The sequence below is a fragment of the Motacilla alba genome, chromosome 3 (assembly GCF_015832195.1).
Source record: "Motacilla alba alba isolate MOTALB_02 chromosome 3, Motacilla_alba_V1.0_pri, whole genome shotgun sequence".
Taxonomy (NCBI): domain Eukaryota; kingdom Metazoa; phylum Chordata; class Aves; order Passeriformes; family Motacillidae; genus Motacilla; species Motacilla alba.
The window spans coordinates 6,251,487-6,273,990 of NC_052018.1; the positions used below are offsets into that span (position 1 = coordinate 6,251,487).

The following is a 22,504-nucleotide window of genomic DNA, read 5'->3' on the forward strand; positions in this document are numbered from 1 at the left end:
TGCTTCTGGCAAAGGATAAAGCCAAGAAGCACAAAGGTGAGTGGAAGTTAACAGATCTGAAAACATGAGCTTGGATTTCAAACCCAAACAAAGGTCAGGGAATGCCTGAACCTGTCCATGATCTTGGATCAGCCTATAATAGCGTTATGAGTAAAATGCAAAGTTAGGATGCAGAGTGAGACTTGAACTCAGACAGAACTGGCACTGTAGCTGAAAACTGCTCCATTTTCCTCGAATTTCTCATATCCATCATTATATTTTATCTAGATATTTTGGAATATTGTGTGAAAAATTAGTATATTTAAGGATTTTTTTTTTTTGGCAATTTATTAAAAGGAAATTAGCCTGGGGACTTTTAGATTTTATTATGAAATCTTAGAAAGTTTTTAAGAACATGCAAATCACCTCAGAAAAAGCTCATTGCATTTATAGACAATTTTCTTTTTTATATGAACCCAACCATTTTTAAACATTTTTTTTTTTTTAAACAGATGCAATTTGAGGTCACTGAAATCAACTGATTGTGATTTGGCCCTCTTCTATGAAAAATAGAGACAAACATATAATAGAATTTCAGAACTATGAGATTCAGCAAAATGGTGAAGATTCTGAGATGGAAATCAGGGCAGACCCTGATTCACCTGTCTGAGATCTGCTACATGTTTGCACAGTCTTCTTTTAGGACATAAATATAATAATCAGAGAGCAAGAATCTGCATCTGCTTCTGCGTCTTTTATTCAAATATTCACAGCAACTGTGACTAAGAAAAGCTACTGACTGAAGTGCAAACCTGGGAAAAGGCAAATGAGAAAAATGTAGTTTCTGATGATTGATAGGATCATACTGAGAGTAAAAATCCCCTGGAACATTGATCTGATAGAAGACTTTTCTCTAGGAACAAACTTGCAGAGCTTCGCTAATAACACTTTCCTAAACTGACCGAGCCATCCTGACCCAAGTGCTGAGTGAAAACAAAAACCAGAAAGACAGAAAGAAAGGATCACATCAATTATGATAAATAAATAAATAAATAATTGTCAGAATTTTTAAAAAGAAAAAATAAAAAAAGAAAATTATATCACAATAATTTCAACCTCATGAAGAAACGTTTTTAACAAGCCACATATCCTTGTGCAGATACTTCTAATCTCATCAGATTTTTCTGGCTGCTATTAGTGTTCTCTGAGCCAGCTGATTTCTCAGCAATATTTTAAGGAGTGCAAGCCTTTGCCCTCCAGTCTAGCCGCTGCTAAAATAACCCATTCTAGGAGAAGACTTGGGAGTTCATGGATTTTCTTCCAAGGTTTTGAAAGTTCAGAACAAATTGACCATTGCATGTGAAACAATAGTCAACCACAAACTCTCTTCAGTCAATGAGCAACATTCTGCTCCCAGCTGGGTTAGTGTGAAAAGTGGAATTATCCCACTGAAGCAAAAGGATGATTTCAGATTGTCATCGGCATCATACGGCAGAGCCTGGCTTTCGGTGTTGTTCCACTTTCCCAGCTCTCTGGGTGCAAACAAGTCTGCTGTGAGGTTCCCCTTGGTCACAGCTCACCAGCTTGGGGTTCCCCTCAAATCAGTGCAGCTTTAGCAGCTCTGATCAGAAGGGGAGGCACATCAGGTTACAGTTCAGCTTTATTTTATCTTTTAAAACAGCAATAAATCCCTCCACAAACTGAAACCCATGAGCCATGTGCTCTCCTGTATGTACTGGAGCACATGATTTTCAAGTGAAAGAGATGTCATTCTGAATCTGCTGAAGAAACGTGCAAATAATCACCAGTGCAAAGCAGATGTGCCAGGCAGGCACTGCAGACAGAGCAAAATAATTTCTTTTAGGAAAAAATGCCTAATTCAGAATTGTGGAACCTGGAAGGGTAAGGTCTGGATGAGTGGGATTGAGGCACCATGCATGGATTTCTGCTAGCACACTTGCTGAATTCCTGGCTGGAAACATGCCTGTCACGGTGCCAGCCTGCCCTTTCTGAGGCTCTCCCAGCAAACTCCACCTGGGGTGAGATGATGAGCGCTTGAAAGTGACCCATCTGGAGCCCAAGGCGACGAAAGCGCTTCCCCTGCCTGGAATCTGTGTGCAGCGACAGCTTCCCACTGCTGATCCAAGTTTCCCAAGATAGCAATTATAGAGGAACTGGCAACCATACAGTCAAGATGACAATATCCTGCGTGGTTTGGTTTGCTGTGCCAATTCCCTCTGTGGGTGCTGGAGTCAATCTGCTGCCCCTGTTATTGCTGTGTCTGTCTGTCTCTACCAACCAGCAGATCCACTGGGCATTTTGGCACAGGCCCTGCTCTTCCAAGGGCTGCCTGCTCAATTGCTCTTTCACTCTCTTGCCTTAAACATTCGGATCCAACAACACCATGCAAATTTTATGCAGAGTAGCATCTGCAAGTCTGACATATTCACTCAGGCTTCCCCCTCTTGCGCCAAGTTAAAAATAAATACCCTATAAACTCCTGGGCCTGCTAAGACAGAAGATGCATTCAGAGAGTTTGTTTAAATATAACTGCTAAGAGCATTTCTGTTTTAGGGTCAAACTCCTATTTTTCCCCTCTTTCTTGCCTAAATTTTGTTCTTGCCTCAAGGATCTTAATAGAACTGAAGGAAAAAGCGTCCTTGAAATAATCCAGAGAGGAACCAGTTCTATGTGTTCCTAACTCTCTTACCTGAAATTTCAGCTATTTTGAAAACTAAAGAATGCAGGTCATGATGTACCCCCAACAGAGAACAAGACACTAGTCAAGCGGACTCATTTCCAACACTGATTGCAAATAATGCTAGTTGAGCTAGATCTTGGGTTAGACTTCAAAGAGTGTCCACTCCCACCCCCCCCTCCATCCCCCCCATCCCCTCCCCCCCCCACTACAGCTGCCTTCCCTCTTCTCTAGGGAGAGGCAGATTTGTCCCTGCCCAATACACTTGGAACAAGTGAAGTCATAAAGATGCCAACCAGACAGCATAACGATAAAGTACGTCTTAAGGCAACAAGGAGCAGTCTGTAAAAGGGGATACTGATCCATGGCTGGGGGCACTTAGGACTTGCTGAGCCTCTTGGCCACATCTGCGTAGGCTTGCTCGATTTCTTTGTCTGCTGCACAGGTGTTGGTGAACTCGTCCCTGCTGTACGCGTTCTTCAGGTACCGCCACAGCCCCGTCATCTCCGCCGGGAACTCAAAGTTGCGGTATTTCTTCGCAACAATCTAAAGCAAAGATAAAACACCTGAAAAAACCCATCTCACAGGAGATGCATCTCCTTCTTAGGGAGCTTCTTGCACTGTTCTGTCATACAATTAATAGCAAATGAGAGGAATGTTTGGAGAATCAGGGATGTGTCATAGAAAAGCCTTAGAAGTGACTGCTGGTTGTCTCCTATCTTGCAGGGCTGCTGCTTGGCCTAAGGATACTCTAAAGCTACGACCTGGCTACTGTTACCAAATTTCAACTTTTATGGTACTTGAAGTTCATTGATTTTACCTTATTGGGGTTTTGGGGTTTTTTTTTCACAAGTCTTAAGTACATCACTTAAAGCTGAGACACCACATAAGAAGGGGCTGAATCATCAAGAGCAAGACAGATTTAAGAGAAAGGCATTAGTAATGATTACAACATATTTTCATATTAATTATTATATTTAACTTTTTATATATATATGGTATTATATTTTTAATATATGTAATATATTTTCCTGGTAAATGGTGTCAGAGGATATATAACCACATACAGCTGTTGGAAGGCTGGATCCATGTTCATGAAAAGGAAAAATTCAGGGTGGTATGGGTACCATGATTAGGAAACCAAGATGACTTAGCATATATTAGAAACAGGAGCATTGGGATAAACTGAGAGAGAAAATGGTTATTTCAAGACTTGTTAGACTAGGAAATTGTCTATCAAGGCAAATTTTCGATTTCTAAAAACACTCAGGCTCTTGTTCAGGGAAATAGTTAAGTGCATACTTAATTTTAAGCACCTGTACAGTCCCATTGAAGTCAGTGGGATTAATCTGCACTTAAAGCTAGTTGGTTGGTTAAGTACCTTGCTGGATTGGGATATTTCAGTTTCCCTGTAGGAATATACCATACAGAATAAGCTTGTGGTGACAGAGTGAACTATCTGATAGGAAAGGATGGATTAGCTAATTTAATGAGTGCTTCCAATCTCTAATTTTTCTGACAGTATAAAATTGTTCCTGGGCATAAATTACATACATATGTGCCACAGAGTCCCTCTTTATTTTTAAAGCACATGGTAGAGCTTTTTTCCACGTCAGATTTCTTAGGACAGTCATGTTTTCAGAAACAACTGTGATTTGTTTCTATTACCAGGATCCACTTGGTATATGGAAGTCCAAATCCTGTCCTAAACTGCATTTAATTAAGCATTCTTGCCTTCCATGATGCTTCACATGCATATGGGGAAGATAAAACCTGCTGGGCAACTTAAGTCAATATTTTCAAAATTTCCAGCACACATCTTCAGTCAAATGAAAAAATAATTCACCCTTTTCTTCTATGTGTTAAATTCTTTTCAGGCAATATCCTATGGCTACGCTTGTCTGAGAAAAAATTTAATTCTCTTTTTATATCTTTCATTTCATCCCTAGGAGACAAGAATCAGTGAGGGGCCACACATTCATTTTGCATTGTCTGACTCCAACGTTGCCAACGAAGACAAGCCAAAATAAGCGCTAAACCTGTGAGGATATTATCACATTTCTTACCTGGTGACTTATGTGTTTTTTAATTTTTTTTTTTCTTTTTGCATGTGTGTAGTCAGCTCTCAGGCTCAGTTTATGTTTTGGCTCACAGAGCCAAATTAGATGCATGACTTGGCTTAAATTCCTAGCTCACTCGCTTGCCAAGGTCTGCCAGGTACTTGCGTTGTTCTAAAGCAACATGTCATCTGATAAATTAAATAAATGCAACATTTAGAAGTCAAGATGATGTACGTAATTTGCACTATACCAGCAACCATAGTACATATTAAGTCCCAGACCTTGGCAATGACTTTGATTTGTTAACTTCTCTGTGTGAAATACCAGATGGAATAAAAATTCCCCAAAGAGATGGACTGCTGCTCTTAAGTTACAAATGGGTGGGAACTGACTAAAGTTTTGACACATTTCTTAAGGGCATTAGGAACTAATTAATATTAGTAACTGCTACTTGCAGCAGGGTAAAAATAAAGAGGCAAGACGTCTAGAACTTAGTACTGCCTTCACCACTAATAAGTGACGGGACGGTTTTCCCATGAACTAAGTATAAAGTTCCTTTATTTATAGGAAACATTGATGAGCAAAACTGTGTTTCCAACTGCTCTTCTAGGCCTTAAAAATTCTCTGCTGAAATACATCTTGGCTTTGGTACTCAGATGTCAGAGCAAGGCACATCATGTCAGAGAAGACTTCTTTGACCATCTCACAACATCTTTTACCTTCACAACGTGGAGTTTGGGCAGAAGGTTGCAGTCAGCAAGTGTCAGGTCATCTCCATCCAGAAACTTGCGCTTAGACACTTTTTCCTCTTCAGTGCTGTCTGCATCAATCTCCTCCGGCAGGGGAGTTCTCAGGTAGTCATCCAGCTTCTTCAGAGCCTTCACTAAGCCCCTTTCAAGCGCTTTGCCAAAAAAAAAAAAAGCAAAGAATAAGTGAGTAGGGCAGGATAAGAATTGTTTATAAATGCTCATTATCAATGGCTATGGTAGTGTTTAGAAAAAAAGCCAAGACACAATTTATTTGTTTTTAATTTGTGCTCCAAAGCTGACACAATCCAATGGCAAAGTAACCCAGCAAAGTACATCTGCCTGAGGATAAAGCTCATCCTGCAGCGGGAAAAGGGACACAGGGACCTTGCTGTACCATTCTCCTGACAAACAATAAAAAGCAGTGAAAGAGATCACAGAAGTAAAAAACAGCTTTTCAAGATGATACACCAAAAACCCACATATTGCCTATGATATTCTTCTGGTCTGTTGAAAACCATCACACAGGAACTGTGTACCCTGTACACTGCTCCTTCATTTTTCTAACCAGCCGCATAGGACTGCAAAGAAGCAGAATTTTCTAGCATTACTTCAGCTCTATCAAGTCATAATTTTACTTCTTTCAACAACCTTGCAGAGTAATTAAAGGCAATAGCAGTAATTCCAAAGATGCTAACCAGAGCTCCATAGAGCTGAAAGATATGCTACAAATGACATGAGATATTAGCCAGTGTTAAAATTCCCATTTAAGTCCAGTTCAACTTGGGTGCAAACACTCTTTTTGAGAGATCTCAAACAGTCTCGCAATGGAGAGGAGACTCCAGACCTTTTAGTTCAGTTAGGGAAGATCATGTCCCACACTGCTGCTGGCTCCAACAAAGTCCAATGTTCAAATGCCAGCTAGACCTCCAAAGCAGAGTGCAAATTTTTCACCTAGGCAAAGAATTTGTGTTTTTATGCTTCACTGTCAGGAAAATAGAAAAGCTTGCTTGCAATTGCAAGTGCACTTCGCACTTACAAAATCTGGATAACTCTGTGCAGGTTTGTGCATTGCTCAAACTGCAAACACTCGGGGCAAAGAAGGGTCTTTCGTGTTTCTGTCTGAAGGGTGAAAAGCAAGATGGAGTACTGGTCCCCCACAAGTGCCCCAAAGTGCTAAAGCAACATAAATAAGAAACAGCAAGAATTTACAATGTGAAAAAATAACAACATGACTCATAGGCTTAAGGCCAGAATTTCAGCTGGTGAAAATTACCTGCAGTGATTTATACCTGCTGCAGATGTGGCCTGGAGTCAGTATTAATGGCCTAGTACTGTAAAATCTCTTATCTCTGAGTAACTTACTGCCACTGAATTTAGGGGAGAGTTACTCAGGTGGTATAGCACTACAAGGCCTATGGAGATAAGTACAAGGACAAATGGGTTCAAACTGAAATAGAGGAAATTTGTTTAATTATATGCAAGAAATTCTTTATGGTTGCCCAGAGAAGCTGTGGTCCCATCCCTGGCAGTGTTCAAGGCCAGGGTGGACAAGGCTTGGAGCAACCTGGGGTAGTGGGAGGTGTCCACAGCAGGGGGTTTGCAACTAGATGGTTTTTAAGGTCTTTTCCAACCCAAATCTTCTACAATTCTATGGTCCTAAATATATTTATGGACCACAACAGGCACTCAGAAGGGCTGCAGCAATCACCCTTCACAGAGAGCCTTGCTGGCACAGGTAGCTCCACAGGCCCTGTTGCCAGCTGCCCCTGTGCTTTTGGCACAGAGAGAAAGGCAGCACGTCCAGTGCCACTGAGAGAGCAGGAGCTGAACACCACAGAACATGATTTCCCTGCTGCCCTAACATCCATTAAACCTGTGCCAGCAGTGGAAGTCAGATTAAGCCACTTGATGCCTTGCTCCCACTGACGCCTCTTGGCCCAGCACCAGGGAACCATACCAGCTCTTTTGTGGCTGACTCTGAGACACAGTGGCAAACCCTGGCTTAATTGATTGACTGGAGAAATGACTGCGATCGAACTGAAAACAGCCCCACAAACATAGCAGGGAGGGAAAGAATTTTATTTCTGAAAGCAGAGCATCTAAAGCGACTGAAGTGCTGCCATGCATAAAACAAAAGTGTTGCCATCCTTCATTTAATCAATTCAAATTGAATTTTGACACTGACATTCTGCTGTCAGATGCTGGCAGTGGTGCCTTTAATCGCCTGCAGCTGTCCTGCCTCACAACTTCCATGGGAGGGTAGGAACTGTGGAGTGTGGCAGCACTCAAAGGATTTAGCAATCTCTTTTTGGTTTGACCTGTAACACCTGCTGAATAGACAGTTCTGCTTCTCTTGGTCAGCCTCAGACTGTGTCCTCTTACAGTGTGTTCATGTAGAGACAGTGGACTCGAATTACTGTGATTTCATGCAGTTTTGTTCATCTGGGTTTTAGAGAACTGGCTCAACACTGACCACTTTCCAGTATTCCCTTCACCCAGTAGGATTGCTGGTTCTCCAAGTCATTTGAGCAATATTCCAGTGTCAGGAGGATGTTTGATGCTTTGTGCTAGCCCTTGGGGTAAGTCAGGTGTGTGCACGGAGACAGCAGCAGCAGGTGAGGTGTGTTTATGTAACTCTTCTGGAACTTATTAGGTTTTGGGTTTATTTTTTTGGTCTCATTGCTCTATCAAAGTGCGTCATGGCTGTCCCAAAAACAATGCCTGGAGTGCAGCCTGTTTGTGACAGCAAGAAAAACAACCGTCTGAATTCATAGTTGGCTCTTGCATACAGCAGCTTTAGGCCAGAAATAAGTGTGTATGTTCAGGGCTCAATACATCTGTGACCTAATTCACAGGCTCTGCTGGAGCCCACAGGATGCTGACACCTCACATTGAAATCACCACAGAGCCAGGACAATCTTATATCCTGACAGGCAAGAGCTGAACAACTACTTGTGACACCAATGACCCCATTTTTTTAAACTAAAACTCTTCTTAGTAAACTAGATCCTAGATCCTAGTAAAGTTCTCAGAACAGCCTGGAAAATAGAAAAATAGTGAATAAGAGAGAACTGCTCTCCTTCCAATTAAATAGTGAAAAAAGATTTGAAAAACTAAGAGAATTAAAACCAAAAAATTGCCACATCAAATGGATTTTAGGTGCACGGGGTCAGATTTTTAAAGCCTCTTGAGGATTTCCAAGGCAGTTTTTGAAATCCATATTCAAATATCCATTTTGCAAATCCTACTTTCTAGGTGCCCTAACACACTCAGATCTATCTGTAGGATTTGAAATCTTATGTTCCTTGAGAAGGTATTCAGGAAAATCCCTACTCAAAGTAGGAGGATGTGTAAAAGAATCTGATTTTCTCTCTTGCCTGGTAGATATTTACGCATTATGTGAAAAGTGAAAAATTGTGAATGGAAACCAGGAAATGACCTCTTCAGAATAGCCTACAGCTCTGAATGTTCTGGGACTCTTCCTGAGGAAAGAACTGTCTTGGTTCACATTACCGACCGAACTCAGCTTGGATTAATTCCTTAAACTTGGACTTAATTCCGAACTTCCCATACTGTGGCTGTTTCATGAAAAGCTGGATGACTCTCTACATTGTCTCCACTGAGAACATAGGGGAGAGGATGCACTCACCAAGGCAGGGGCCATGTGAACACCAGTCAGCACCAGACTGGATGAAGACATTTAAAAAGATGTGAAGATTTAAAAAGTTTCTAATTCCCCATTTGTGAGAGTACCACCCACAGTGAATTTCAGAAGCGGCTAAGCACCTAATTCCCTTGGCAACTTGTCCTCTGGGAAACATCATTAAAGAGCTAAATAGCTTTGCTGATAACAGCTAATGGGTGGGATTAATCTTCCCCAAAGTCAGTAAAATTAAAAGACTAGGTTTGAATTAAACACCCTAAGAGCTTCCTCTCTGTTCAGTGGAGATTTCTTTTCTACATTTGGTTTTGGTGACCCCTAAATGAGCTGTGGGGAGAACTTCTCCTGAAGTGTCTAATCACACCCTTGCATTGTCTTGGTAATGTCAGGGTGGAGGATTCAATATTGCAACACCAAGTAGAGCCAGGCCTGAGTGTGTGGCTCTGTGCTGCTTTTGAAATTTCTACCTCCAACTGCTTCCCCACCCTGCAGACTTTCAGTAGGAGCTTAGAGATCTCAAATGTGACCAGCTCTAAGAGAGGAGCCCTGTCATCAGCTTATCCATGCTGCAGCTGAAATGTCTGAACTCCTGGAAACCATTTTTCTGGACAGTGGAATCACCAAGCACAAAGGCACCAGCATTATATTGCCTTCACTGGGATACATTTAATATAACCTCAAATTCCAAGAAATTCTACCCACGTATAGACAAAATCCATGGTGGAACCATCTCTCTCAGCCTTCTCTACTTCATTCTGAGCTACTTATGCAGCCAAAGACAACTTCTAGCAATGACAGTCCTGCCCTGTTATCCCACCAATAATAAACAATAATATTAGTAAAAAAACCCTCATGAGCTTTTTGTGATTTTTCTTCTCCCTTCAAAACTAGGATTTTAAACAACTTTACTTAAGAATTCTGAGTTAGAAGCCAGAAAAATAGCACTTTCCAACCTCAAAGCGACCACAGAACACTTAATGAATGCATTACCATCTGTCAAATGCACAGGGTGAGGTTCAATTTAGCTGATGATACCTAATTCACATTGACGTTCTGTTTTCAGCAGAAGGTTACTTGATGTTGAACAATGAGATTAACAAATTCTGACATGCACAGAAATACAAATAATGTAACAAAAGTTAATAATGGGCAAAACTGTGCTCTCAGTTACACTGACATAAAAGAGAAGTAACTGCATTGTCAACAAGCTATTCCATATTTACTCCAGTTCAACCAAGAACAGACTTTGGCTCTGTTACTCAACTCTTCAAGCAAAAACTTCCTTAAACTATTAGCCAGTGCGACTATTTCCAGGGGATGGAGAGAAACCCTTGTGCCTTGAAGTACTTATACTACATCTGAACAAAACATTGGAAAATGTAATGCATGGAGCAATCCTGCAAGTCAAGGAGAGGGCCAGATGACAAAGATTCATTAATAGGTGCCCAGGGCGAAATTTTGGCCATCCTGAAGCTAATGGAAGTTTTGCTGTTGACTTCAGTGGGATTAGGATTTCTCCAGAAGCTTTTAAAGCCAAAAGAGACTATTTTAATCAGTTAATCTGACCCCTGAAATAATACCAGCCATAAAACTTCCAGCGTCATCGGTCGTTTCCATCTCTGTTTGCTGTGGGTCAAATAAGGCTGAAGCAAAATGGAAAGTAACTCGAAAGTAGTAAAAGAAAAATGGTTTGGAAAAAGTAAAACTGATTCAGACTGCCCACACCCACAGCATTTGCAGAGGTCAGGCAAGGACTCTTTTTCCCCTTCCTTGAACTCCAAATATTTCCTTCCTTGTTTAATGTTGGGACAAGGAGAAATAGCAAAGCAGACAAAGCACATAAACACCAATCTCTGTGGCCTGAACGAGCCACTGGAAGGCAAATCCTTCCATCTTAAAATAGTAGCCTAGGAAAAGCTGAATTACCAGCAGAGAAGATTCAATCTCACTTTCTCTATCTCTCTCACTCTGTCATAGGCAGACTGGCTACCTAAATTTAAAATAGCTAAATAGCTAAAATGAGGTGAGATGACTCCTTTTTTATGTGCTTGTGTGGAACTTCTTGCAGGATAAGGATTTCACTTGATAGTTATTATGGAAAAAGATTCAAAGCATAGAGGGCACAATCAGATTATGAAGAACAACAGATTTTTAAGCAAACTGAACACGAAAACTATTTGAATTATGTGAAAAGAGAGCAAAAATGGTTAATTTTTTAAACAAACTTTAAGCAAAAAAAAAAGGCAAGATTTCTAAACAAACAAGAAAACAACAAAGTCATGTTTGCAGATAGTTGGTTAAGTAAGTCTTGCCTAGACATCCAATAATTTTTACATCACTTTTTAAATGGTGACAATCTTCAAAATTAATGTATCATTTCCAAATTAAAAGGAGAATAACCTTCTCCTTTCAAACAGTTGAACAGAAAGTACTTTTACTTTCCAAAGCAAGTTATTATTCACAAAATTCCATCCACATTTGCCAATAAATCAGGTTACTCACACCACCCGTGGCATTTTTATTAAATAAGCCTTTGTCACAAAACATTTTCTCCAAATAAAGGACAAATATGTGTGGCCCTCTTTCTATGTGATTATCCCTGTGACAACAAGGCTTCAAAGTGACTGAAGCCCAGCAACATCTTGTGTTTTGTAGCCAACATCTGAAACTACCTGGCTGATCTCAGCACAACTGCAAGGTTCTTAATTGTCAAGCCCAGGCAAGTACAACAAACCTTGATCCATGTACAAAAATGAACAATTCCTGCTGCTACCCTGGATCACTGATTGATGTTTTCCCTTTATACTGCTTTCTTCCACTGCCCTCCTGTAAGATTTATCCTGTAACACACGCAAATGAACTTGGTGAAATACCAATGAGGGAAAAGGGGGAACAGTACATAAATATTCACAGTCTCAATCAAACCATCTGAGATTTATTTTTCCTTTAAAAAAACAAACCACCTTTCCTGATCACTTCCAGATTCACAGTTTGATATTAAATGAGACCAAATACTGCTTTCTGGTAGGAGAAAGGAACAAGGTAAGAAACAGCTATTTAAGGTAAGAAAATAATATCATTCCACTAGTCTGACAGTCTGATTAAAACCCAAGGATTCATATTTTCACTTTCTTTTTTTCTCCATCCTGCCCTTTTTTTTTTTTTTTCCAGGCTGGCTCAAGAGAGTATTGTAATTTTAATCTGTATAGATTAATTCTTCTCCATGGAGGAGCTGTGACTGCAATACAAGCGGCTCTGTACTCCATATTGAACAGTTTATCTTCCCCCTGTAATTCCAATAAAACACTCGAGATCTGAGTGATGCCTTGACTTCTTCTGTTCTGCCCTTACAGAATCAGGTGCCTTGTTGAAGCTGGTTCCGTAGGTTCCCTCTGTGCTCAGAGGGACTGAGCATCTCCAGAGGGTAATTCCATCCAACTGCCTGAGACACCTGATTCAGAGCAGTGTGACTCACTGCACACTTGCCCTTCTTGCTGCGTGAATTACAGATGAAACCTAAAGGACTAGCTCAGACTAGACACCTCACTTTCAGGGAGGTGCAGTCGGGCGAGATGAATCCTACTCTTTGAATATAATTTCACAGTTCACCCAAGTGATCTAGGATAATACCTCCAATTTTTTTAAAGTTACTTAGGGTTTACTCCCCACAGGGCAAATACATTGCCCATTTGAGAACTGCAGCATCCTTTCCAGGCATGTTTCTGCCTCATAAAATCCTCAGCTCTGAGCAGCAAACGAGTGGGAGGTCACTGAGAGAGCCATTGGAAATGCAGAGGAGGGTGAAGGTTGTGTGCTCCCATGCATTCAAGGCATTTAGATGCCTAAGTCTGGGCCAAAGGGAGTTTCTGGGGTGATTCAGCTCTCCTATTAAAGATGTTCCACTCCAGATAAATAATTCAATATTCACTGGAAAAGAGACTTGTGCATGTTCCCACAATAAAGGTGAATGCCCACACAGCCTTGTGAAAAAGCCATAATCTCTGTCTCTGCCCACTTAATGAATCAACAAATTCCTTGTGCATACAGAAGAGAAATAAATTAGTGTCTCTTACTCCTCAAATCCACCTTTTCCTGGTTTGGGGTTGTTTTAGGGGACAGGGGCTCATGTTCATCCTCCAGACAAGTCAGAGCTGAGACTTGAAAAGGGGTTTTTTACTCCCAGTCAGTGCTGGGGTGAGCAAACACCAGGAATGGGGTGAGTCACAAAAACACAGGGGCACACATGGAAACAGACACACAACTTTGGTTCTAAATCACCTTTCAGACCTGGTCTGAGCCAGGCATAAACTGGGACATATTTTCCATATGTGTAGGCACATATATGTTGTTCAGGCACATACATGTTTTTCTGTGCATGTGCAGTGAGAGAAATGGAGGTGCTGAGCACCAGGAACACTTCCTCCAGACCTCAGAGGAACACAGAGCTGACACAGCTGAGGGATACCCCAGGCACCCTCAGAAACCTGGACACATCAAAAATCTGTTGATTTGCTTATGGGTAAGATTTCTCTTGCCTGACTTCCAATTGTTAGGTAATTAGTCTGACCTAATTATTCAAGTATCCCTTAGAGGTAGCAATGAGAGAGAGGCACCTCCAAAGGAAATTATCCAACTTTAGACTAATATTTTAAGAAAAATCAAAACACTCTTTAGAAATGTTTCTCTCCATTGATCAGAAATAAACCAGGACTTTTGAGTGACTAATGTATAACTTTTAGACAGATTTAGGTGAAATGATCCCACCCTTATCATCTCTCTTCTCTTCTCACCCCATCTACAGACTGGTGATGGGGATGGATTGATTGATTGATTGATTGATTGATTACAGCTCCACCCAAAAAGTTTGGGATATTTTGACAGACATGTGTCAAAACCTCTACAGAAGGAATGAGAAAGACTGAAAGCTCAATTCCCAGCTACCTTTTCTTGAAACAGAGAACAATGATACAAGGATTAAGAGGTTACCTGGATTTAGGAGACTTGAGTCTCTTCTGAAATTTTCTATAGGGTCTTGTAAAAATAATTTAAATCATTTGCTTTGCCACATCCTATATACAATATAAAAACAAAAATACTCTTTGGCCACAAACTTTACATTAGTAAAGCAGTAATGCACCAGCTGTGGAAATATGTTTCAGGTTACATGTGATAAACAGTAAATATAACAAAAAGAAGAGGCATCTTGGCATCTTTCTATTTTTGTGATACCATCTGTCCTATTCCCAAATTAAAACTAGCAAAGCAGGTGAATCAATGCCTTAAATAGTAAATTAGACATGTTTTTCAAGCATCTAGAAAGATTGTTTTGACTTGATTTGATTTTTTTACTGAAAACTCAGGTTTCCTCTCTCCCTTTTCTTATCCATTGTTACAACGGAGGCAAGAAATAAATGCAATACTTGTAACATTATCATGAAGAATGCTGTCAGAGCACCTTCCAATGCTGTTTTTTAAGAAGAAAACCCAGGTGTTCAAATGACACCAAAGGAAAGCTTCATTCCCAAGTCTCTTAGGAATCCAAGGGACCCTGAGGGCAGGAAGCAAGTGAATGTAAAACTACTGGCCTACAAGTGCCCCAGGAAGAACAGCACTGAACTTGCGTTTCACAAATCATCCTGACCCTGTAGCAGCACGTAAGTGACAAGAATCATTTCTAGGCCATGTCCCCAAGGGCCTAATCCTGACCTCTGCCATGTTAGTCTTGTGCAGGTGTCCCTAAAGCAACTGCAGACAAGCAGCAGCTGATTTGCATCAGGAATTTGGAAAATAAAATAAAATAAAATAAAGCCCTGCAGATTTTAAAAACACATTATTTTATAGTATGAGGTTATCCTACTGCTATCTCGATTTTTAAGTGTGTTCACTCAGAGTTTAAACTTTTTTTTTACTAGTGAAGAGCAAATAAGACGATTCTGGGACTAACAAAGGAAAACTAACTTCATGTATCTGCATTCAATAAGAGGAAAGTGAGATTCTGGTAGCGAGTGCAGCTGGGCTTTAGCAGCAGTGCTCTGGGGACCCCTTGTGTTCCAAGATTTAAGTGAAGAAGTTTCTTCCTGTACAGGCTGTTGGTGCTTGAATCTTTAATACTAATTTCTTCCAATTCCAGGCATGTAGAAGAATGAAGTCTGCTCCTGTTTACACCAGGATAATCCAAATTGTTTTCCACTGTTTTCAAATACATTATTTAATTCCAGCATCGGTGAAGACACATGAGAAGGAGACAAAGCAATGCCTAGCTAGCAGCACTAGAGGATGAAATTTTAAAGCTTTTAAGTTCCCAAATCTCTTCGTTCATTTGGAAAAATCTCAGTCTCAAATAGATTTATTTACTATTTCCAGAATTTTCTGTGTTCAATTTTCCAGAATTTTTGTGTTCAAAATTTGTTACTGGGACACAAAAAAGCCATGAGATGATGAGATTTACAAATGAGTCACATCTTAATTCTTTCCCATTGTTTCTCTGCTTTTGAGATTTTTTTGTTTCAAGCTCCTTGAAATGACTTATGGATCATCGTGATTATGCCTCAACCTCCCTGAAAGGAACAGAAGCAAAATCAGTTATAATTAAGTCTGGATGTATGAAAACAATCCAAGAATTAGAAGGGAGGTCACATTGCCTCTGTTGCAACTGAGCTGCTGTGGCAAGTATTAAAAAACATTTTTCCCAGTTCTGGTGTCCCCAATTAAAAAAAGGAAAAAGGCACTGTGAATTCCAGCAAGAGGTCAAAGGAAAACAGTAAGACAGTGCTCAAGGACTGGAAAAGAGCGTCAAAGATCAAAGACACTTCAGTGCACCAAGGACACTTCAGTTTCTCCTGTTGTCTGCTCAATCAAACCAAATCCTTTTAAGGATGGAACATTAACATGTTTGCTCAATGGGCAAAACTCACTGGGATGTGATCTGTAGGAGATATTAGTTAATAACACAAAGATTCTTCTGGCCTCAAAGTCCATGAAATTCGAATTACCTTTTTCTGCAATCACAAAACCCAGGATATTTTTACAAGAATTATTTCTCTAATTCCCATTTTGTGACCTCATTTCTAGCAGTGTTTTCAAGCTGAAAGTCAATGACTTAAGATATATCTAATAAAGAAACTTAGCAACATTGATTTTCATTTACATCTCATTCTTCTTTTCCCTGTTATTTTATGAAGAACATTTTCATGCACAAAATATAATAATTGAAAAAATTCTTTAAAAATCTGTTTAGGGCAAAACAGAACCTGGTCCAATTCTTCTTCCTTTGAAGTCATCAACAGTTTTCCAAACTGACTTCCAGGAGCCAGTCACTGGGCTATCTACCATGTGATAGCTTGCAATGGCTAAATGGAAGCCTGTGAACAATCCTGTCAGGACATCAAGACCAGCTGGGTGTTTAAACCCAAATATTTGGTTATATAAGATTTGGACACTGAACTGAGCAAGGCCATAACTTCATCTAAGTCTTTGCTGTGGGGAACACACTTAAGATACACCAAGTCTATCACAACAAAGGGAGTTATCCACCAGGGCAAAACCATACAGCAATGAAGTTAAAACTCAATTCTAAATAATAATGCAATTTAGGCCTCCCATTCCAGCAGCGAGGCGCTTAATTCCTCACAGGACTGCTGCTGCCAGATTGCTCTAATCCATTTCCAGCTGTGCTACTGCTCCTGTGTGCAAGCATGGGAGCTCGGCTGGGAAACAGAACAAAGCATCCCAGCAAAGCCAGCAGCACTTGGAGGAATATTCCAACACACAGGGGAAATAATTCCCTCTTAAAGGAGAGTGTCTGCCAACTACTGCTCCCATTGCAAGTGTTTTACTCTAGGCCTGGCCATGCATACAGGCCCTGACTCAGCAAAAGCTTGAGAAAGTGCCTTCATTTCATGATGTCATTAACCTTGTTGACTTCAGTATGTTCTATACCTTTAAATTATATAAATATATATATTCTTCCTCTTTTTTCCTCTCTCTTCCTCCCTATGGTATGCTATGTCTTCAAAGTTGCTTCAGCACAGACATGTCAGAAAATTTTGTCTGTTAGTAAATTTAATGCAAATATTTACTATTCCCAAAACGGCTGCATCCAAGACTGTTAACCAGGCATACCAAATCCCTGCCTTGGAGAGCCTGCACTCTGATCACATCTGGACTTACAGGTAATGTTCCTTTTGTGTTGCTTTCAAATAGTGTTTTTCACATTTCCACCTGCAAATCTTTGTTCCTCCATTAGCAAGGTATTGGAAGATGGAACGTTCAGAAAGGTTCCCTTGTAAGGCACGGATTTCTCAGGTTAAGGTGATGGTGCGTTATCATTTTAGAAAACTGAAAACCTCTTCCTTTTAATGACATAACATTTCAGTTCTCAGTTTTGGCAGGTCAAAAGATATTGGTCCTTAAAGCTGTCACTGGTACCAGACAAAATATTGATGGCTCTGGGCCTCCAGCCAGCACGATTTTGAGAACTTTCAAAAAAGTTATTTCTCAAGAAAACTTATTTTGCAAACTGCTGTTCCTGGGCATTTTAGTCTTTGATTACTGGGCAGAAAGCAGATAAAACAATTTAGGACAGGTGATAAATGCAACTTGCAGCACTTCTTAAGAAGTTAGCACAAAGCTACACCACAGTTTAGTGATCTTTATATGTGTGTTTTTATATGGAGACAGAGTGAACAGTTTTATTAGCGTATCATGAGTGAGTTATGTGGGTCATCCCAAATGAATGGCAATAAAAGCTTTATATCACACTCACCAACATGTATTTGGTACTTTATGTGCCACAAATGTTGCAGAAAAGCTATTTTACAAATGTTTTAAAGACTGGGTATTTTTTATATTAGGGCTGGTTTTGTAAAGCTGCCAAGCACTTTAGCTACCATGAGCCTAACATTATTCAGCTCAGGGGGAGTAATAAAAACTTGTTTAAAATGTTCTGAAATAGCTTTTTGTGTGTGTGTGTGTGTGCTTCAAAAGGCCAAAATTAAAGAATCATGGAATCAGCATGGAATAATGGAATGGTCTGGGTTGGAAGGGACCTTAAAAGTCATCTATTTCCAACCTCCCTGCCAGGGGCAGGGACACCTTCCACTAGAAGAACTGTCATCCTGACATGCTCCATCACTAAGAAAGTCCTTTTCTCTAAAACAATTTCAAAAGCTCTTTTTAGTCCTTCCTGGTTGTGTGATAGAGAAAACTTGGTACTGTCACACCACAGGGCAAATTGTGGCTTGTTCTGGGCCTTGGACCAATGTGGTGTTTGTAGTGGAAAATGGAAATTCAACTAAAGAGAAAGACTAAAAAAAATGTAATGGTGAGTTGATACAGAGACAACACATGCATATTTATATTTTTACCTATATATTTATAAGGCACTTTGAAAATCTGTTAAAAAATCATAAAGCATACTGTTGGCCCCAAATTAGAGTCTGATCTAACATCCCTGTCACAGGAAACCTTCCATCAATACAAGAGCATTCAAACAGATTTGTAAACTTGCTCTGGCAAACTCAAGAGCAGCTTTGCCAGGAACTTTTCTGGGCACAGGGCGGAATGGAACAGATCAGAAGAACCAAAGACTCAGGAGAAGCCATGTCACAGTTACATCTGTATTATGACCCCTTTGGCTGAGAGAAGCCAGGCTGGAAGGAAGAGGGGTGACTCCCTCTCCTTTCCCACCATGGGTGAAGATGCTCTGGGGACAGATGTTCCTCCTGCTGCTGGAGCCAGATCACACCACGCTTGTCAGGATGTCCCAGGCTGCCCCACCACATCAAGAAGCTCCTACTCCTGGCTCAGGTGCCACAGAGGGTCTGACCCTGCAGCTGGAATTACTGTGAATATTCTAAGCTGGGGTTTGGAGTGAACAGATTTTCTGCTTATGACAAGAGGCATGTGATGGCTTCTAGGAAGGATCAGTGTGCACAATTCAGCTTGCGCACATACGTGTGCTATGGGTCTGACCCTCTGCTTAGCAGGAGTAACTCCACAGTGTAAAACTGATGTAGGGCAGTCTTAATTCCAGGCCTGTATGTGTGTGTGCATTTCTACTGCACGTGTACATACACAGTGCACTGAGAGAGACATTTCCCACCTCACGCACCAAACCACAAAGTGTGATGGAGCTACTGAAAGAGGTGAACAGCACTTAATCACATGTGAGTTAATGATTTAAATGTGCTTTTATTTTTGGCCTCTTGATGTAAATCCAAACCAGACAAGCAGAGTCCTCTGGTCAGACGGCTGGAAATTCCTCTGCATGAAATCATGTTGGTGGTCTCCCAGCTCAGCGCCTTCTGAGGAGCCGTACAGTGAAATATCCTTCCGTACCACTAATGAATGCGCCCACCCACACTGGAGCTGGTGCCCCCTAAGAACTCAATTCAAGAACAACTTTTTAAACTCCTACATGAAATCAAAGGGCTCATTCTGCGAGCCAAAGAACTCACAATTTTAGGCGGGACAGTTAATGGGTGGTTACCCCAGGTTGTCCCCTTGGTTTGCAGCACACAGTCTTGCAAGTAAAAATAATAAGCAGGATGCTGACTGTGTACACAGCATTCCAATTAATTAGATTTCATCCTCCTCCAATGAATACATAAATTGTTGCTTCCCTGGTGACCGTGCAGAGCAAGAGTGACTTGCTCAGCATCAACCAGAGGAACCTAAGTAAACACACAAGACCTCAGTTTACTTTCCTATGCTTAGACAAGACTTCCTTCTCGATATTAAACAATCTCTAAGCAATCAAAAACTCTCAAATTGGCCATGAAAACTTGAGCAAGAGCACCCAGGAAATAATTTTCAAGAGTACTCCACTGAAACCTCCCAAGGACTCCTATCCATGTGTGAATGAGCCCTTGTCATTTCAGGCACAAGGGGTGAAGCCTGGTGACAACAGCCAGAACAATCCAGCGGTGCTGCAGATCTAATCCCACAATGAGGAGATGACTCCTTCAAACAGGCCTGTTATAAAATTATCAAGTGGCACAGGGGGTGGAAGGAATCAAGTTCTGATTGAACTGACTTGAAATAATAAATGCACGCACTTTCTTTAAACACAGCTTGCCACATCCTGAGAATCTGGAATCAATTCCTTCCCTTTCAAGAAGCTTAAAAGTGGTGGGACTTTGATATGGCATGAGCATGTTTGCTTCTGGGCTTACAGCCCTCGCCAGCCTGTTCCAAAAATTTCAACGTTTTTATATTATAAGACAGAAAAGTTAGGAAAACAAAGATGGAAAAAAAGAATCAGAAATTCAGGGAACTATTAAATCAGGGCAGCTTTGCTGCCAAATACCTTTGGTAAGTAAATGAATCATGATCAATAACATATTGCCATCTAGACTTACAGGAGAAGGTTATCACCTGCTTCTGTGCCAGGCATAAAACATAACGGTGTGTGGCTAATGAAGTACTGCATGAATCCAGGAAAAAAAAAAAAAAACAAAAACCAAAACAAAACCACTATTTTTCTCTGTAATGTTAAAGCATTTTTACTTCAAAGTAAATTTAACTCATCCAGAAAAAACATAATTTTTTTCCATGAAAAATTTGTCAAAATTGATAGGTTACTATGAAACACTTCTCTTTTGACAATGTTACACTTGTAAGAGGAAACTGTCTTGACAGAAAGAACCCTGTTTTGGTTAGGGGATGTTTCTGCCCTGATTGTCAAGCTGCTTGCATAGAGCTGCTTTATACATTCATATATTTGCCAGCAGAGGGTGTCACAATCTTAGAAACAGACCTACAAATGTATCCTTGCATCCGTTCATTCACACATGAGGACTCAGACACAGACTAAAACAAGGATTTACCAATCTCTTGCTGTCTTCACTGACTTTTCCACTATCAGGGAAAAAAAAAGCATTCAGCTATGTAAAGGCTGTGCTAGCAGTGCTATCTTGCCAGTGCTCTCAGGACAGGAAATACCACAGTGACACAGCCAGCAGTGGCATCACCTGAAGCGTGGCACTTCTCCATGGCCTAGGCTGCAAACTCTGCTAAGAGGGACAGCAGCTTGGACTTCTCTTCGGTGTGCATCAGATTCCCATCAATTCTCACATCCAGTACCCTCATGCTGCACAAATATCATTAATTATCCCAACCACTTTGTGTCACTTTTCCACAGAGCCACACCAGCCCCAGGCTGGGGTGAGAGCTCATGTTGCACACACCACGAGACCTGTCCTGAACCTGTACCCTCCAAGGAATGGTCACACATAATGACACCTAACCCACACTTCTCACAGCCAGAGACAGGCTGATGCCTCAAATTCCCAGCCTGATATCTCACATGTTATTGAATTCACTTCCCTGAGTTAAGAGAACATAATTTAAATATGATGTTTGGTGCTTTAGCCACCTTGCTGTCCTGCTCCCCGTCCCCCTCCCCTCCCCAAACTCTTTGCCAATCAAAAGAAATTAAAATTATTGTGTATATAGCAATCTGCGTTCTATAATCTATTTTTAATTTACAAACAACTCTTCTTCTATTTGTGTTTTGATCACATGAAACTGATGTTCCAGTCACTGGTGTGGCTTTCCAGATTAACCTGAGCACTGGAATCAGCTGGAGCTGGGAACAGATATAGAGGATGACTATGAGACACATATAACCTTTATGTCAGAGCTGGGAGCTACAGAAAACATTTTTAAGCAGCAATCTCTGTTCTTTTTGGATCTCACCTGCTCATGTGGAGACAGGGAAAGGGACTTCACCTAAGTAATTATACTTTATGTTTATAAAAAGGCTTTTTTTTGATCACAGAACTATATACAACTACCTCTGCTATTACAGAGGAAAAATAAAAATAAAATAATATATAATATAATATAATATAATATACAAATATAATATTACAATACATAAATTGAACGTATAAAATTTATTTAACATATGTAATATAATCTACTATAATATTAATATAATATAATATAATATAATATAATATAATATAATAGCTATTTACTTCAATAGAAAGCCTCAAGCTCTACTAGGGGAAGGCCAGGCTGGACATCAAGAAGAATTTAGTCAGTGAGAGGGTTGTTGAGCATTGGAATGGGCTTTTCAGGGACGTGCTGGAGTCACCATCCCTGCAAGTATTCAAGAAGTGACTGGATGTGGCACTCAGTGCTATGGTTTAATTGACAGGGCCATGATCACTGGCTGGACTTGATGATTTCAAGGTCTTTTCCAGATTCCAGATTTCCAGACTCCAGGTCTTCTGGGATTCTGTGATTCTATTCTATTATTTTTAATAATGCAGCAGGACCTGCTGTAAAGTAATATGCACCAAATGAGAGCTAGAGCCCCAGATCCCTTTTGAATCAGTGCTGCAATTTT

At 40.4% G+C, this 22,504-nt stretch overlaps 1 protein-coding gene across 2 annotated transcripts in view; it reads right to left on the reverse strand.

Annotated features, from left to right (window-relative positions):
* Positions 1–300: 300 nt before the first annotated feature.
* The window catches only part of CLIC5 (chloride intracellular channel 5), a 71,735-nt gene continuing 49,531 nt past the window's right edge, over positions 301–22,504 (reverse strand). For both annotated transcript variants that reach the window (XM_038132213.1, XM_038132214.1), the window contains exons 5-6: positions 5,457–5,638; positions 301–3,223 (exon numbers count right to left, since the gene is read on the reverse strand). In XM_038132213.1, the coding sequence (XP_037988141.1) occupies positions 3,056–3,223; positions 5,457–5,638 (350 nt within the window). In that variant the 3' untranslated portion in view covers positions 301–3,055. The remainder of the gene's footprint in view (positions 3,224–5,456; positions 5,639–22,504) is intronic.